This window comes from Equus asinus, chromosome 4 (genome assembly GCF_041296235.1).
Source record: "Equus asinus isolate D_3611 breed Donkey chromosome 4, EquAss-T2T_v2, whole genome shotgun sequence".
NCBI lineage: Eukaryota > Metazoa > Chordata > Mammalia > Perissodactyla > Equidae > Equus > Equus asinus.
This window is the reverse complement of record NC_091793.1, coordinates 23,180,788-23,197,174: the sequence shown is the minus strand read 5'-3', so window position 1 is coordinate 23,197,174 and position 16,387 is coordinate 23,180,788. Positions and strand designations below refer to the sequence as shown.

At 51.1% G+C, this 16,387-nt stretch overlaps 2 protein-coding genes across 4 annotated transcripts; one reads left to right on the top strand and one right to left on the bottom strand.

Annotated features, from left to right (window-relative positions):
- Positions 1 to 6: 6 nt before the first annotated feature.
- Positions 7 to 6,808, bottom strand: C4H22orf23 (chromosome 4 C22orf23 homolog). 3 transcript variants are annotated; one of them, XM_044779918.2, is made up of 7 exons: positions 6,619 to 6,808; positions 6,184 to 6,331; positions 5,317 to 5,379; positions 1,956 to 2,138; positions 1,127 to 1,258; positions 816 to 916; positions 15 to 605 (listed from the first exon to the last, which is right to left on the bottom strand). In XM_044779918.2, the coding sequence occupies exons 1-7, from the start codon at positions 6,805 to 6,807 to the stop codon at positions 534 to 536; spliced, it is 888 nt and encodes a 295-aa protein (XP_044635853.2). In that variant the 5' UTR covers position 6,808; the 3' UTR covers positions 15 to 533. The 3 variants fall into 3 exon arrangements, with proteins under 3 accessions (XP_044635868.2, XP_044635853.2, XP_014706745.2); XM_014851259.3 differs by having other exon boundaries at positions 6,220 to 6,331; XM_044779933.2 differs by lacking the exon at positions 5,317 to 5,379 and having other exon boundaries at positions 7 to 605; positions 6,220 to 6,331.
- Positions 6,809 to 6,822: 14 nt separating this feature from the next.
- Positions 6,823 to 15,954, top strand: POLR2F (RNA polymerase II, I and III subunit F). Its single transcript, XM_014851264.3, has 5 exons — positions 6,823 to 6,976; positions 8,329 to 8,398; positions 10,861 to 10,991; positions 15,200 to 15,271; positions 15,775 to 15,954. Exons 1-5 carry the CDS (start codon positions 6,957 to 6,959, stop codon positions 15,863 to 15,865), a joined length of 384 nt encoding a protein of 127 aa, XP_014706750.1. The 5' UTR covers positions 6,823 to 6,956; the 3' UTR covers positions 15,866 to 15,954.
- The last annotated feature ends 433 nt before the right edge of the window (positions 15,955 to 16,387 follow it).

Sequence of the window (16,387 nt, the reverse complement as noted above, 5' to 3'; positions counted from 1 at the left end):
GTGTGTAATGATATACGTTAAATGTGTTTTATTGGCTAATTAATCATAGCGGTTAAACATTTGCCCAAGGCTGTATGAGGTTAAAGAAGCAGATCTTAAGACAGGTAGGAAGAAAGAAATCACACTCGTTCCTGAGTTCAGAAAACTACAGTGCAGGACACGGTGGGTGGCGGTGGTCGGCAGAGAGCCCACTGGATGCCGTTAGACAAATGCCCAAGATGCTGAGATGTGGGCCTTGCTTTCACTGTGGATGGGCTCTTTCCCCGAGAAAAGTCTCAAAGTCATGTGTGTGTGTATGACTGTGGGTCTCAGAGGCTCAGCTGACCCGGGCTCCCTGGGCAGAGTCTCGAGGAGAATCAGCTCATTTTCTGAGATGTGGTCCATCTTCTAGGGCACTGTGTATGCCCAGGGTACCCTCCGCCAGGGCGGTGCGACCATTTGACGTGGCTGAAGGCCAGAGTGGGTGGGCTGACCTGGGGATGACCCTGCTTGGCAAGGGAGTGGGCTACCCCACCCCCATTTCTGGAGACAGATTAAGCCGGGGCGAGAGCCTTCCTAAGTTCCTCACTCCTCTTGTGGTCAATGTCTTCCATTTCCCGTAGTTTCTGCAAATAGGGCATCAGGGAAAGCTGGCTGTCAGGGTAGAAACTCTAGGAGCCACACAGATGTGAGGCTAGAGCTGGACTCTGGAAACCTCGGCCACAGTGGCCCCTCTGTTTCCACTCACGTCTTGTGCTCCACACTCACGGTGGACACCTCCCCTCCCTCATACATAGCCGGCTCCCCTCTGCCTCACCCTCTGTTGCTTCTCCTACCTGGGAGATTTCGGCAAGGATGACCCCTCGGTACTGTCTGCCCTGTCCCAGCGCCTCCATGTCGGCCAGGAATTCTTTCCTCTCCTGGATTTCCTTCACCACTGGGTGGGGAGAAGGGCCATCAGTGTACAGGGCAGTGGGGGCCGCGGGCTCCTGTGGAGGGGGCGGGTTGCCCCTCTTCGAGAGAGGAAGTGGGTCTGCAGTCAGACCGTGTTTCTGACTTGGCCCTCAGGGATTACCCCCTTCCCCCGATTCTGGGTCCCCTCCATACACACTCGCTCTCCAGCGTAAGTGGCCCATCAGTGGCTTACGTTCTTCAAACCGGTCCACCTCAGGGGCTGGGCCCTCCTGTTGCACAGGAGGGGGCTTTCTTTTCTGTTCCTCTGGGTTCTTCCCAGTAGCTAAGATATTCTGGAGTCTTCGCTTCTCCTTCTCCAGATCTCCTGTAAGGCCCAGAAATGGCCTAGTTAAGGTGTGAAGGGCACCTCTGTTTATGGTGTGTCCCCAAGCGGGCACACCTGCTCCAGGTGCCTGGGTAACGTGGATGGGGCTTCTGCAAACCCCGGAACCATCTACCCTGGGTGCTCCTGAGCTTGTCACGTTAAGATAGGCGGGAAGGGGAAGGAAGGGGTTGAATGAACCATGAAGAGAACTTGGTCAAAATCCACATACTGCTTTGGTGCAGAGCAAGGCTGAGGAAACTCAGTGATCACCCTAGTGGCAGCCTGTGCACAGAGCGTGCGTGCAGATGTAGGAGGGTCTGGGCCAAGAGTTATGTCAGGTGCCCAGTAGGAAGGGGGACAAATGGCTGGTGAAGTAGGCTGCGGTGCAGAGGAGCCCCGGATTCCAGGCCCCTTTGAGCTTGAGAGCAGTGGCCGTGAAACCTGCAGCCAAAGATTCCTCAGAGATTGACAGAATCCAGCTAATCCAGAGAGTTCTGGAAAAATTTTTTACAAGGACCACCTAATGGTTTCCCCTGCTCCCTGAATGCCCCCCAGCTAACATGTGCTAAAGCTCAAGAGCATTTCTATAAACAGCGTGAGAATTTGATTAAGCGCCTGCCCACCTGCCTATCTCCCCTCCCTGTCCCCCTCCCCGAAGGAGGTAGAGGAGGGGCTCTTATCAAGGCCTGTCACTTACGGGGGGCTTGAGGCTTGAACTGCTCCCGGCTGTAGGCCCCGTTGGCTTGGCACATGCTGGCTGGCCGGAGGCGGGACCGGGCTGCCAGGATGGGAGGCAGGTACACGGCTGGGGCTGGCTGCTTGGAGGGCACGACCCTCTGGCTGGACGTTGGGCTGCACTGTAGGGGCAGAGCGCCTCCTCCTGGGGAAGGAAGGGTCCGGGTGGGGGTCCACCTGGCTTTTTTTTCCTTCTTCTCCCCAAAGCTCCCCAGTACATAGTTGTATATTCTAGTTGTGGGTCCTTCTGGTTGTGCCATGTGGGACACCTCCTCAGCATGGCTTGATGAGCGGTGCCATGTCCGTGCCTGGGATCAGAACCAGCGACACCCTGGGCCACTGAAGTAGAGCACATGAACTTAACCATTTGGCCACGGGGCTGCCCTTTTTTTTTTTTTTAAATTTATAAAAGTGATCCCTGCCTGTTATAACAAGTCAAACAGTACAGAAGAGTCTTCCCTTCTCCCCTCCAATCTCCTCTCTACAATGGGCAGTGGTAACAATTTGGTGGTCTATTTCCTACTTTTTGATGAGTATACGAACGTGTTCAAGGATAGATGTGCAAATATGAGACTCGTTTTCAAACACTGGGTCATACTGAATTATATTCAATAATAGACTCTTCACATGACAATTTATCATGGACATCCTTCCAGATCACTCTCTTTATGTATAACTTATTTTTTATAGCTGTATACTAGTTCTTAGGATGGATGCATTCTTTATTCAACTAGTCTCCTAGTTTCGAAGATTCAGGCTGTTTCCATTTTCGTTTTACTACTTTAACCAACGCTGCATTAAGCATTCTTGTACATCGAGCCTTCCTGCTGGTGCTTTTGTTTCTGCAGATGGATTCCTGAGACCTGTGTGGTCCACAGGAAGGGAGGGATGGTTTGATGGTGATGGACACCAATCCCTCCTACTGTCCAACCCCACTGCTTTGACCCAGATCTGGGGCTCCTCCCCCAGGCCAGCCAAGTGTGTCACCTCCTATCTGGCCAACTGGCCCCTCCTCTCAGTTGCCCTAAAGCCCAGCTCAGAGCAGGCCCCACCCTCTATTTTGATCTGGCCCCTCCCTGTCTACCTTGTTGACCTTTGACCCAGCAAACACATGCCAGGCCCAGGACACTGGGGGTAAAGTGGTGAGTAAGACAAAGTCCTGCCCTCGTGGTGCTTACATTTGGGGTGTGGATGATGGTAAAATACATTGTATGTTAGATGGTGACAGTACCAGGATGGGGCAGAGTGGGCCAGAGCAGGGTTCACAGTCTTAAATATCGGGTAGCCAGGGAGGGCCTCATGAAGAGGGTAGCATTTGAGAAAAGAGCCAAAAGCGGTAAGAGGCCAGCTGTGCTGATATTTTGGGGAAGAACATTCCAGGTAGAGGGAACGGCTAGAGCAAAGGCCCCGAAGTGGGAATGTGCCTGGAGTGTCTGAGGAACAGCCAGAAGGCTAGGGTGCCAGGAATGGACGGAGCAGGGGGGAGTGGAGTGGGGGCACAGGTCATGGGGGACAAGAGGAGCACAGGGCCTTGTAGGCCCCTGGAAAGACTGGCTCTTACTTTGTGTGAGGTGGGAAGCCATCGCCTGGTTTGAGCAGAGAAATGACATGATCCCTTTGGCTACTGTTGAAAATACAGTGATGGCGGCCAGGGGCAGAGGCGTCAGAGTCAGGGTATGGTTTGAAAGTCAAGCACACAGGACTGCTGATGGCTCAGATGTGGGGTCTTGGAGAAAGAGAAAGGAGTCAGGGACAGCACTGACGTCACAAGGATGCCCTGAGGAACTGGAAGGATGGAGCTGCCATTATTTCCCACCACCTTCCCTCTCTCACACCCTCTTCCTAGAGCCACACCACGGCTTCTTCTCTGCTCTGAGGAGATGCTGTGCCTTCCAGAATGTCCCTCCTGCTCCCTCCACTCCCTATTTCTGCCTGTCCAGTGCCAAATGCTATCCCTTCCTTTGGCCCATTCTCAGCAAATAATTATGGCCCGAGTAATTCTGGAAGTTCAGGCGAAGGAGAGAAATTTGTGGCTTGCTACAGACTTTGAACCAGGCCTCAAAACAACAAGTAGGATTTGGTTAAGAGGGGAGAGGTGAGACTGGATTCTAGGAGAAGAAAGCAGACTCAACATCAATGCTTGGAGGCAATTTTTAAAGAAGAAAACTTCTAAGGAGAATAAACCTGCCAGTTGAACCGGTTACTTGTGTTGGCCTAACCACTAATGCAATTAGTCTTTCAATAAATATGGAGCACCTAGGAGCTGGGGCAACTGTGGTGAACAAGGCAGACACAGGCCTTGGTCTCCTGGTATTTACTTTTAGTGGAATTTCTAGCACATTCTCTTTGTAGTCATGCCACAGGGGACACCAAATTATTAATAGACTACCAAGTGTGGAGATTGAGTTGTGCAATTCAGCTGTGTTGTGGCACTAGGCTCTGGCAGGCTGAGTTGTCCTTGTCCACAAGAATGAAGGAGGTCTGACTTCTGAACTGGCCTGACGGAGCCTCCCTCCCTAGGCCAGTGCTGGGCAGGCACTGCCCGTATTTGCCTCTCTGACTCTCCCTTCCCTATGCTGCTTTGGTTGATCAGATGTTCCCCTGATAGGCACATTCCTTCCTGAGAGAAGGCAATAGCTCTCCGTAGATTCAAGTAAAACTCGGCAGGCTTGGACCTTCTGGTGTTCTCTCTCTTAAAGGCAGCTTTACAGGTCTGTGTTCTGATCCACTAAATGTTGATTCAGTTAAATGTTAGAAAGCAAGGTTCTTTTCAAGATCGTAGAGGGCCCCTTGCTATTGTGCCCATGGAATTCCACTTTTTGTTTTCCTTAAAAATAAATAATACAATGTGTGGTTGGAGGTGAGCTGTGGAAATGTTCTGCCTAGTTTCCCTAAGTTGGAATTCTGCCAATTATCTTGTCTCTGCTAAATAAGCTATCAATGAATCAAATGATAAATAAGACACACACCGTCCTCTCTCTGGGGTCTCACATGGTACGTGTGTAAGAGGGAGGGATAGATTGCAGACTTGACAGTGTTGAGACAGGAAGCCTCTACTGGGCTGTGGTCCCTTGGGAAGGTCAGCCACAGCTGGACTGCAGGAGGCTTGTTGTGTCAGGGCCCACGTCCGAGGAAGAAGCAAAGCCCCCAAGAGGTCAATTCCCCAGGAGTAAGGGTCAGAAATACTATTCCATTTCTTTTTTGGGGGAGTCTTTTTAAATGACCTCTTTTTAAAGAGGTCTCCTACCCCTTAATATGGAGGAACATTAAAAATGTGGCCCAATATCTCTCTGCCCAGGAAACCTCTGTAGACTGCCTCTTACTTCTCATGGTGTCCATGATGTGGCGCTGTTGGAAGCTAGTCAGTTTGGATTTCTTCATCATCACTGCAAGACAAAGCATTCTATGAGGCCTCCTGGGCTGCAGGCAGACACCCTCATCTCACTCTATTGAAATTTAAAAGTGTCACCTCTTACCCCCATTTTGCGCCTGAGTACTCCCTCTCTCCCTTTCCTGCTTCATTTTGCACTATAGCACTTATCCCCATCTAAGGTCTGTATATTTTACTTATTTATCATTTGTTACCTTCTTACTAGAATATTAGCTCCATGAGAGCAAGAATTTTTGCTGTTTTCTTTTCTTTTCTTTTTTTACTGCTATATCCTCAGCACCTAGGACAATGTCTAAAGCACACAGTGGGCTTTTAAAAATGTTTTGTTGAGTGAATGAATGAATAAATGAACAAGTATTCATTAAGCATGTGCCAGGGGCTGGAGCTACAATTGTGAGCCAAAACAGACACAATCCCATCCCTGATGGAGTTTATGAGTTAGAGTGGTAGATGGATATTAATCCAATGGGACACACTAAATATCTGATTACAGGTTGTGCCAAGTCCAGTGAAGGAAAAGGTATTTGGTAGCGTAAGGGCACATAACAGTTGGCTGCACTGTGGTGGTGGTGGGTCGGGAGGAAACAAGGCGTCCGTGGGGAAATTGAAAGTGTGGTCTAAGGGATGCACAGGAGTTAACCACTCTAAAATTCTTAGTTCTTTGACTTTTGGCCACTTGTAAGTTGTAGGATCCCGGAACATTTCTGAAGCCCAGGCTGCTTATCTGTAAAATGAAAATAGCAATCGCTGAGCCACAGGTCATGTAGGAGAGAACTGAGTTCCACAGGGTAACCGTTACCATTGCTCCTCTTCTCGTGTCCTTTAACGCACTGACCTCTGAGCAGCTCACAGGTCCCCGGGGTGTAAGTGGCCGGCTTAGGGCAGCGCCAGAACCCCGTTCCTTTGGTCACTGCCTCCTCCCTCTCCTGGGAAGCCATAGGAGTACCCTGAGGAGGAAAACTGCAATGACACACCCATGTCTCTCAGGTCCAATCTCAGCACCACCCCAAGTCTAGGAGCGGGGTCGGGCAGCAAGAGAATCCTGACGCCGGGCGTCAGCATTGCGGCAGTCCCCGATCCTCCTACCCCGAACAGATACACAGGCAGATGCACACACACGAACAGAGACCTCATCCTGACCCGGGGCCCGTGGCAGGGAAGCCCCCTCGGGGCGTTAGGGTAGCGGTGATCACGATAGAGCCCGTTGCGTGGTACGTCAAAACTGAATCCTCACCCTAAAGTAAGACCCCGGCGGGGTGCCCCTGTCCCCACAGAGAGCGGCGCGGGCTCCGGAGACCGTAACCACCGCTCTTCCGCGGCACCACCCGGGAGAAATACTTTGAGATTTCTGCGCCTGGAGCCGGCAGCTAGAGGCTCCGGCTACCATGGTAACAAGCACGCGCCTCTCAGCACATGCGCACATACACTCTGGCCTGCCTCCCGGAAGTGATTGCCTCTGGGTCACGGCGCAGGCGCAGAGTACGCGTGGCGCCGCGCGAGTCGGAGGCGCGCTCTTCGCGGGGCTCCGTGCGGGCCTGGGGCGCAAAGCCGGGTCGCCGCGGCGCGGGCAGCATGTCAGATAACGAGGACAAGTGAGTGTGGGAGCGAAGTGGCCTTTGCGGCATCTCGGAAGGGGCGGGTGAGGCGAGGGCCTGGGTCCGAGGAGGCTGAGGAGCCAGGTCGAGGGGCAGTGTCTGAGGGGCCTGGGGGCTCTGAGGGCCCGCGGAACTGGAGGAGGGAAGGGCGGGGAGCCCGGAGCACAGACCTGGCCAGAGGCTGGGCACAGAAAGGCCCAGGCTCGAGGACCAGAGAGGATCAGTGAGAGAGATGTCTTTCAGCAGACTTCCCCCGAGCCGGGCTCCGTGTCTTGTAATGGAAATGTTGGGGTGGATTAGGCGTAGTCCCGGCTCTCCAGGTGCTCCTTTCTGGCAGAGGGGACAGGCCCATAAACAGATAATACGGGGTCGCGTGAGATTACGTCGTAGAAGTATGTAGTATAGAAGTAATCCAGAGGAGGGTCCGGGAGGCTTGCGGTGATCCGCGTGGGGGAAGGCAGTGGCTTGTACTGGGGCCATAGTAGCAGGGGAGTGAGAAGTGGTTTTGAATTCTGGATGTATTTTGAAGCCACAGCCAAAAAGATTTCCTGACGTGTGGGGGGTCGGAGGAGATAAAAATAGGGCATTCGTCAGCATATTAGTGAAAAGAAAGCTACAGGTGAGATCAGGGGCGAATCAGTAGAGGAGAGGAGATGACTGAGCGTCAGAGCATTCCAGCGTGGAGTGTTTGGGGGGAAAGAGGAGAAACTGGAAGAGGAGGCTGAGAAGGAGCAACCAGGGAGGTGGGGGAACACGAAGAGAGTGAGGTGTCCTTGCAGTCAGGTGAGGAGAATGTACTGAGTGAGAGGGAGGATCTCGTGTGCCAACTGACAGATCAAGCCGGCTGAGAACAAGAATAGTACATTGGATGTAGCGAGGTGGGAATCAGGAACGAACTTGAAAGGAGTGTTTTTGATGGAGCCGGGGGGTGAACGTCTTCTTGGAGTGAGATTATGACAGAATGGGAAGAGAAGAATTGGAAACCTTGGAGGTGGACTACTCTCGCATGAATTTTGCTCCCAAGGGGAGCGTGGGAACAGGGCTCGGTGGGGAGGGACTAGAGAAATGAGTTTTGTTTGTTTGTTTTTTAAGATGGGGAAATAACTACATGTTGGCATGCCGATGGGAATGATCCCGCAGAGAGAGAAACAGTGGTGATGCCTGAATCCTAGCAAAATTGAGGGGCTGATGGGGTAAGGTTGAAGGAGTAAATGGAACAGAAGTTTGATTTCGCTCATCAAGTAGATATTTATTGAGCGCCTCCTACAGACGGGATGAGGCACAGATCCCTGCCTTCTTGGAATCTAGCAAGTGATGCTCTAACTGACTGGCCTCTTCTTCTCGTACAGTTTTGATGGCGACGACTTTGATGATGTGGAGGAGGATGAAGGGCTGGATGACTTGGAGAAGGCCGAGGAGGTCGGTACTTGGCCGTGGGCTCCCTGCTCTGCAGCCCAAGCTGCCGGATAGTCCAGCGGTGATGATTACCTGAATGCATCTGTCTCCTGTTTATGATCACAGCCCCTGCCACAACCACCCCACTTAGAGAGAGCAGAGTTCCGGTCCTGGGTAGTGGAGAAGCCCTTCAGGTGGTCCTGAAGGCTTTTGTCCACTTGGACCACAGCCTGTGGCTTCTGGGGCAGTCAGTTCACTGCCGGGTGAAATATCGCCTTCATTCATTCAGCAAACAGTTGCTAAATGTTTATTATGTGCCAGGTGCTCTGCAGGGTGGGGCTAACATAAGGAGCAAGGGGGAGAGTGACCTGGGATAAAGCTGGACAGGTAAAGGTACAGATTAGGCAGGTTTTTGTAACATAAAGGTAGCAGGAAGCCACTGACCAGTTTTGAGTCGGGGAGTGGCTTGACCCAGTTTACACTTCAGAAAGAACATTCTGGCCTCAGAGTGAGGAGTGACTTGGGGAGGAGCAAGAGTTAGAGAGAGACCAGTTAGGGGACTCTCAGCCCTCCAGGTGAGACACCTGTACCTTGGACTCGGATGCTAGTAGTGTCAGTGACGAGAAAACAGATGAAAGATATTTTGGTGGATTGGATGTGGGGCTGAGAAAGTGGGAGATGACGAGGAGGACTCCTGGCTTTCTGGCTTGAGCAACTAGGTGGATGGGTTACCAGCTTCATGAATAAAATAAGGCTTTCTGTCCTGTGTGACTGATAGAGGAAGACGTGCTTTATGTCTCCTGGAGAGAGAGTGATCCCTGGATATTTTTTAGGCTAGGAAGCTGAAGCCCTCTTTTTGGATTTCCTCTCTCTGCATGGCACTCTCAGGTCCCTATTCACTGAGTCACAAACCTCCTTCTCCATCCGTCTGGTCCCTTCCATCCCTGTCCTGTTGATTCTGCCTCCTACATGTGGTTCAGCCCGGTTCCATTTCTCCATTTCTAGTGCCTTAGTCTGGTTTAGATGTCCATTGCTCTTTACCCGCATTAATGCAGAGATTGTGGTACTAGTTTGCGTGCCTTCAGTCTGCTGGGTTTGCCTTCCTGCTGCCAGAGTCATCTTTCTTACATGCGTACACAATCAACTACTGTTGGTCTCCCTAAATGGTCTCTCTGCTTCTGCCCTTGCCCCCTACAGAATATTCTCAACAGAGTATCCAGGGTGATCCTTTTAAATCTTAAGTCAAACTGTGTCTCCCCTTTGCTTAGAACCCTCATCCACTGGCTTTCCATCTCATTCAGAGTAAATGCCAAAAAGATGTACTAGATCCTCCATGATCTGGCCACCTGCTTCTTCTGTGACCTTATCTCTTCTTGCTGTCCTGCCATGCCCAGCAGACCCCTGCTCAGGACCTTGGATCACGCTGTTCCCTCTTCCAGGAACACTTTTCCCTTAGATAGGCACACCACCTACTCCTCACCTCCTTCAGGTCTCTGTCCAAGTGTTACCTCACTGAGGCCTTCCATGACCATCATATTTAAAATTACCTTGTTCTCCACCTCCCCCCACGTCACCACCCTCACACTCCCTGTCATTTTTTCTCTGTTTTTATACTACATATTTTGTTTATTAATTTTGTTTATTGTTTATCTCATCTTATTATAATGTAAGCTCTGTAGGGGAAGAATTTTTATCTGTCTTACTCACTGCTCTATCCCGAGCACTTAGAACACTATCTGACATATAGTAAACACTCAATAAATATTTGTTGACTTAATTCCTTTATTATAGAATTTGTTCTCCTGCTTAAAACCCTATATACACCTTTTGCTCTAATCATACTCCACAATTAGTTGTCCAAACCTAGTATGTTCTCTCCCATCCATGTGCCTCTGCACATGCAATGCAGCTTGCCTGGAATGCCCTTCCCTTCCTTGTTGGCTTGGCAGCTCCTACTCATCCTTCTAGATGAGCTCAAGTCTCATCTCTGGACTATCTTCTTATCCCCCAGTATGAGTTAGATGCCCCCCTTCTTAGTAACTGTGTTGCACACTTGCACACCTTTCTTCCACCTGCTGTTTTGTTTACTCTTGTCTCCTCTCTAGACGTGAGTTTTTTGAGAGCAGAAACTCTTAGCTTTCTGTCTCAGCACCTGTTATGATGTCTGGCACATGGCAGATGTTTAATAAGTAATTGTTAAATATATGAATATGTGTATGTGTGTGTTTGTATATTCCTGGCTTCACTTTGACTTTTGAGCCACTTGACCCATTGACTCAGTTACGCTGTCTGAAGATGGAAGATGGGGTGCTTGCTTCTTGCTTCCTGCTTAGGGTGATTTGTTGTCTGTGCTCGAGGACTTGTTGGGACTGTGCCATCTCCAGGCACTCTGCTTCTGATGGTTATAATCATTGTCATCATTATCCTTCCCATCACCTCAAAAAATGCACCCTGAGATCTTCTCTTTTTTCTGTCTTGGTGTCCAGGAGGGCCAGGAGAACGTTGAGATCCTCCCCTCTGGAGAGCGACCGCAGGCCAACCAGAAGCGAATCACCACACCGTACATGACCAAGTATGAGCGAGCCCGTGTGCTGGGCACCCGAGCCCTCCAGATCGCGTGAGTGCATGCCCCCTCCCCATCTTTCCATTGGTCAGGCCACGGCAAGCCTTCGAGCTGCTGATCCAGCCCAGCCTTTCCCCTCCCTGACCTCACATTCTAAACAAGGCTGGTGCTGTTCCTGTGTGCCAGGCACTGTGCTGGACCCCTGCCCTTGGGGAGTTTGTGATCCAGTAGGAGAAATAGGACATAAACACCTGTGAAGTCAAATAATAGTATGTAGAAAAATAACGATAAAAGTACAGAACTCAGTGGTTGCCTGTCAGGTTAATGAAGCAAAGGAAAAAAAAGAGAATGTAACTCAGAGTGCCATGACCATTGTGGGCCTGTTAGTTGGGGGTGCTGCCACAGCACCCGTTGGACATAAGGTGGTTCTTGATTGTGGTGTACTGTGGCCAGCCCAGAGGTGTGGGAGGGCCTCCACGTAGATGCTGTGCTAGAGAGGGGGAGAGCACAGAGCAGTGGTGGGGGTCTACGGAATCGAAATCTGCAGCCTTTCCTTTCTCTCCCAAGTTTGGATCCAGTTTAAGAAGAATAAGACTCAGGAGATAGCCCCTAGACAGGTGGAGATCACAATGTCCGATGATTGCATATTCAGGCAGCGCAGGATCCAGAGGCTGTGTGTGCAGGGACAGGCCTGCCTGCTAAGGTTGTGGGCATTGTGAAGAACAGACTGGAAAGTGCCCTCTGCAGGCAGGTGGCTTTGAGAAAGCAGGGACTCTTGAAGAGGCTGCGCCACAGATGCCTGTCAGATAAGTTATTCCTCCTTCTGGGGAGGAGTGAGTGGGGGACAGAAAGGGGGCAGGCATGATACTGTTACTCTAATAGAACGTCCTCCCCAGGGAAACACGAGGCTGGGGAAATGAGCCCCTACCCCAAACTTCTTACAAGCTGGGGTGGGAAAGGGTGAGTGTCCGGAGGAGGGGTTGCTCCAAGTAGAGAGTAGTGTAAAATCGCTTAGAAAGAAAACCTGGGGCCAGATTTGTGGAGTCATGCATGCCGGAGGGGCAGTGATGCCCAGTCCATGCCTACCTTCCCTCGTTTCCAGTCAGCATTGGATTGGTCTCTTCCAGTCCTGTGGGGTAGAGATGACCACCGTGTCCACGTTATAAAGGGTTTTATCGGCGGGCAACATTGTTCTCATCCATTCTGTAGCAGGAGACCTCTGACCAGCCTGGCTGTACCCCTTGCTGGTCTGGGTGAAATTAGAGCTGCACTCACTCTGATAATTTTGATATCACTGGGGTCAGGATCCTCTAGGCCTGCACCATCAATTATGGTAGCCACTAGAGACATGTGGCCAGTTAAATTAAGTGAAATTAAATAAAAGTTGTTTTTTTGGCACATTTCAGGTGTTCAGTCGCCACAGGTGGCTAGGGGTTACTGTAATGGATAGCACAGATAGAGGACGTTTCCATCATTGCAGCGTAGTCTGTTGGGCAGTGCTGTCTCTAGACAAGAATAATTCATAAGTTATTTTTCAAACAAATAGACTGACTGTCTGCAAGTTAAAGTCTTTCAAGTTTGAATCAGATACTGTGCTTGATCCTGTTGGGGTGTGAAGAGGATTAAAGACACAGTCCCCCAGGCCTCCAGGTGTTGACAGTCTGCTGGGGGAGGCCGACCCGATCACAGATACCCAGAACCCGAGGCAGACAGGACTTGTGCTTTACAAGAGGTCATTGCAGGGGTGACTGGGAAAGCCTCATGAAGGGATCAGAAGTCACGTGGGGACAGGTGCCAGAAACAGCGCAAGGAAAGATCCAGGTGGAGGCAGGCAAGTGTGGTTTGTGGTGGGGTAATGGCAGGCTTGGGGCACAAGGCTGGAAAAGATGTCACTAGTGCCTTGAGTGACAAGTTCAGAAGATTGGCATGCATTTGGTAGACAGTGTGGAGCACTTAAAAGTTTGGAGGCAGGGCTGGCCCCGTGGTGTAGTGGTTTGTATGTTCCACTTCGGCGGCCTGGGGTTTGCTGGTTCAGATCCTGGGTGTGGACATGGCACCACTTGGTAAGCCATGCTGTGGCAGGCATCCCAAATATAAGGTAGAGGAAGATGGTCATGGATGTTAGCCCAGGTCCAGTCTTCCTCAGCAAAAAGAGGAAGATTGGTGGCAGATGTTAGCTCAGGGCTAATCTTCCCCCACAAAAAAAACTTTGGAGACAGACATTCAGATCACTACCAAGTCCTAGCATCCTGCTTTTCTTTGGGAGCAAGGCTGTCCAGCCTAGTCGAGTCTGTGGTACTCCTTTTGATTAAGGGCTAGGACGCTGTCTGGGGGTTCCCCGCCTGCTGTAAGCCCTTAGACAGCCAGGGCTGTATCTTATCTGTAGCAGTAGGCATACAACCCTGCACTTAGTAGGTGCTGAACAGACATTTCTTGGATAGTTTTTGGGTGAAGTCTCACTCTGGTTCACTAGCACCACCTGGCGGCTGATGTTTACCACGGCCACTTCCTGAGGATCCCAGCCCTGCTGCGAGACAAAGTACCTAAGGGCACACTCAGGTTTCCCGAGGGCATGGGCATAGTAGGGCCGTGAGAATGAGTGTTCTTAAATTATTCATCTTGAAAGAAATAGGCATATGCAGATCGGGAAAAGCATTTTGCCACATCCTTTAAAGCTTTAAATTTGGGGGAAATGTAGATACTGACTGAGAGAGGATATAGAGAAAGTTAAACACTTGGTCTTTGCCCTTGGGAAATTTTTAGGCTTTGTGGAGTAACAGAAATAAAAATATTTAGTAATAAAATTAGTAAATTATTTGGTGGAAACTGGTGGGTTTCAGACTGGCTGATAATCAGAATCCCCTGGGGAGCTTTGCAAATGCAGGTTCTCAGGCTCCTTCACTAGAGAGTCTATTCAGAGGGTCTGGGGCAGGACCTGGGAGCATACTTAGCATGCTCTCCTAGTAATTCTGATGCTTCTCAGGTTTGGGATCCATTAGTGTAAACGTGAGTTGGAATCATGAAGGGTGGCTTCATGGAGGAGGTGGAGCTACAACTGGCACTGTGCCTATTTGTTTTTAGAGCTTCACCTGGGGCCAAGTGTTGTGCTAGGGTATGTGGTCCTGGGCCACCAGGTGCTCACGGTCTAATGTGGGAAACTTCAAACAAGTGGTTACAGTACAGTGAGATGGAAAAGCGTATGCAGAATGAGTCAGGGCACTGAGGCTTCTGCAAGTGATTTCCAGAGTGGGCACGTTGGAGCCGCTCTCAGGCCCGTAGGGAGAGGAAGAGCTTGTAAGAGTCAAAAAGGGAACAATGGGGTCTGTCCAGGGAGCCGGAGTCGTTTGGTATGGCAGGAATGTAGGGTAAATATAGGCAAGTAGGGTGAGAAGGTGCCAGAAGGGTGAGCAGGGGCCAGACTGGGTTCTGCCTGATGGTTGTGGGGATCACAGAAGTGTTGTAAACAGGTGAGTGCCTGACATCAGGCCCCATGTGAGGCTGGAATAGCAGGACCCCGAGGGACATTGAGGTGCAGTGGGCCCTGAGGCAGGGCCAAGAGGTTGGGCTAGAGTGGTCAGGAGGGCCAGCCTTTGCACCTGCCCTTCTTTTGTTCCTTTGTGCTGGAATGCTCTGCCATGGCTCCTTGGCTCAGGAGTCTGTGATAGGCCTTGGGGAAGGTCCTTGGCAGGGTAGCTGACGTGATGACACTTGTCCCATTCACACTACCTGTCTTAAGTTTGTGAATCGTCAGCTTATTAATGGAAGGTGTTACAGCACAGTGGGTAGGAGCATGTGGGGTTCAAATCTTGGTTCTGCCACTTACTGGCTCTGTGATCTTGGGCAAGTTACTCACCTCTCTGTGCCTCAGTTTCCTCATCAGTAAAATGGAAATAACAGTAGTACTCCCCTCAAATGAGCTCATCTATGAAGAGTGCTGAGAACAGCGTATGGCACTTGGTGAGCCCTTGCTTGTTAGCCGGTAGTGTTTTAGCCTCATCATTGTGTAGGCAAGGCAGGGTTTTTGTCTTCATTTTCAAATGAGGATACTGAGATTTTGAGAGAAATTCAGTGTCTTTGGAGGCAAAATTTGAATCCAGTCTACTGGCTCCCACTCATGTACCCTCACTGTTGGTGCCCTGAACCACTTATCCCCAGCCACCATACCTGCCTGTCTGCCTAGAAGGTGACCTTTCTGGATGATGACCAGGACGCCGATTCTCTGCGTTTGTAGTTTGCCCCAACACCTGTCCCTGTACCTACAGGATGTGTGCCCCTGTGATGGTGGAGCTGGAGGGGGAGACAGATCCCTTGCTCATCGCCATGAAAGAGCTCAAGTAAGTCACCCAGATCATGGTTCACTGCTCCAGAGCCTGGGAGGCATCCCTTGGCTTCTCTGCTGCACACCCCGACCCCCACTTCCCTGGCCTGGGAAGAGTAGTTCTTGTTCCTTTAGATCCTTAGTTTGTTCAGGAGTCAGCCCACCAGGAAGGAGGGGGAGGGCGAGGAGGGCAGGCAAAGGGGGCGGGCACTGATGAGACCTAGACCTCTCCTGTCTGTCCAACCCTGCCTGTTCCTGCTGCAGTTGGCGTTACCAGCCTCCCTCCACTGTTCCCATCCTCCCTTCAGCCATGGGATGGCAGAGCCCTTCCAGACCCAGAACTATTCAGGGGTGTAGGAACTTTCTTCTTGTAATTCCTTTCCTGCAAACTACACTCATAGTCCCAAGAGGATGCTCCTAAGACTTCTCTTTCCTTGCATTTTGCACACTATCTATCCCTTCTGCTGTAGAGCTGGGGTCACCAACCCTCATATACTTGTGACTTCTCCCCTGCCACAGGGCCCGAAAGATCCCCATCATCATTCGCCGCTACCTGCCTGACGGGAGCTATGAAGACTGGGGGGTGGACGAGCTCATCATCACCGACTGACCTGGGATCACCCTCCTGACGGCGCCTCCTCCCCAGTTTCTAGTCTCACATTCTTTATACGTGTAAATAATAAACCAGACAACCTTTCACCCCGCCTCTGCCTCCAGCTAGCTGAGCTGCCCACCTGCTGCTTCCCTGTTACTGCCCTGCTGCCTGGAGTGTGCACCCATCTCAGTGGCCCTGTGACTGTCAGCTCTTTAAGAAGCACCAGGGGCTCTTACCCCCTGTCGATGCCCCGCATCCCTCCCTCCATCTCCCCGTTCACCAGAGCAAAGGCTGCTGCAGGGAGACACCTCAGCTGCCTTCCCAGCAGACACATGAGCCTTTGTGCCCAGGGAACTGGTTGCCACGGAAACCCCCAATTTCCTTTCCAGTGGGGACTGGCTGCAGGGGCTTCTCCCTTCTCAGGAGTATCACAGAGCAGGTCTCATCAAGCCACCCATTGTTTCTAGGGACCTGTCTCGAGCCTCTTATCGTGGGCTCGGATCCCCTTTCAGGAGCGGTGCCCCAGCAGGAAGCGTG

Coding starts and splice junctions, on each gene's coding strand:
- C4H22orf23 (XM_044779918.2), bottom strand. CDS start 6,807: ATGTGCGCATGTGCTGAGAGGCGCGTGCTTGTTACCATGGTAGCCGGA. Junction 2,139..5,316: donor CATCATGGACACCATGAGAA/GTAAGAGGCAGT, acceptor TTCCTTCCCCAG/GAGGAGGCGCTCTGCCCCTA. Junction 917..1,126: donor GGTGGACCGGTTTGAAGAAC/GTAAGCCACTGA, acceptor CTCCCCACCCAG/TGGTGAAGGAAATCCAGGAG.
- POLR2F (XM_014851264.3), top strand. CDS start 6,957: ATGTCAGATAACGAGGACAA. Junction 8,399..10,860: donor ACTTGGAGAAGGCCGAGGAG/GTCGGTACTTGG, acceptor CTTGGTGTCCAG/GAGGGCCAGGAGAACGTTGA. Junction 15,272..15,774: donor ATCGCCATGAAAGAGCTCAA/GTAAGTCACCCA, acceptor CCCCTGCCACAG/GGCCCGAAAGATCCCCATCA.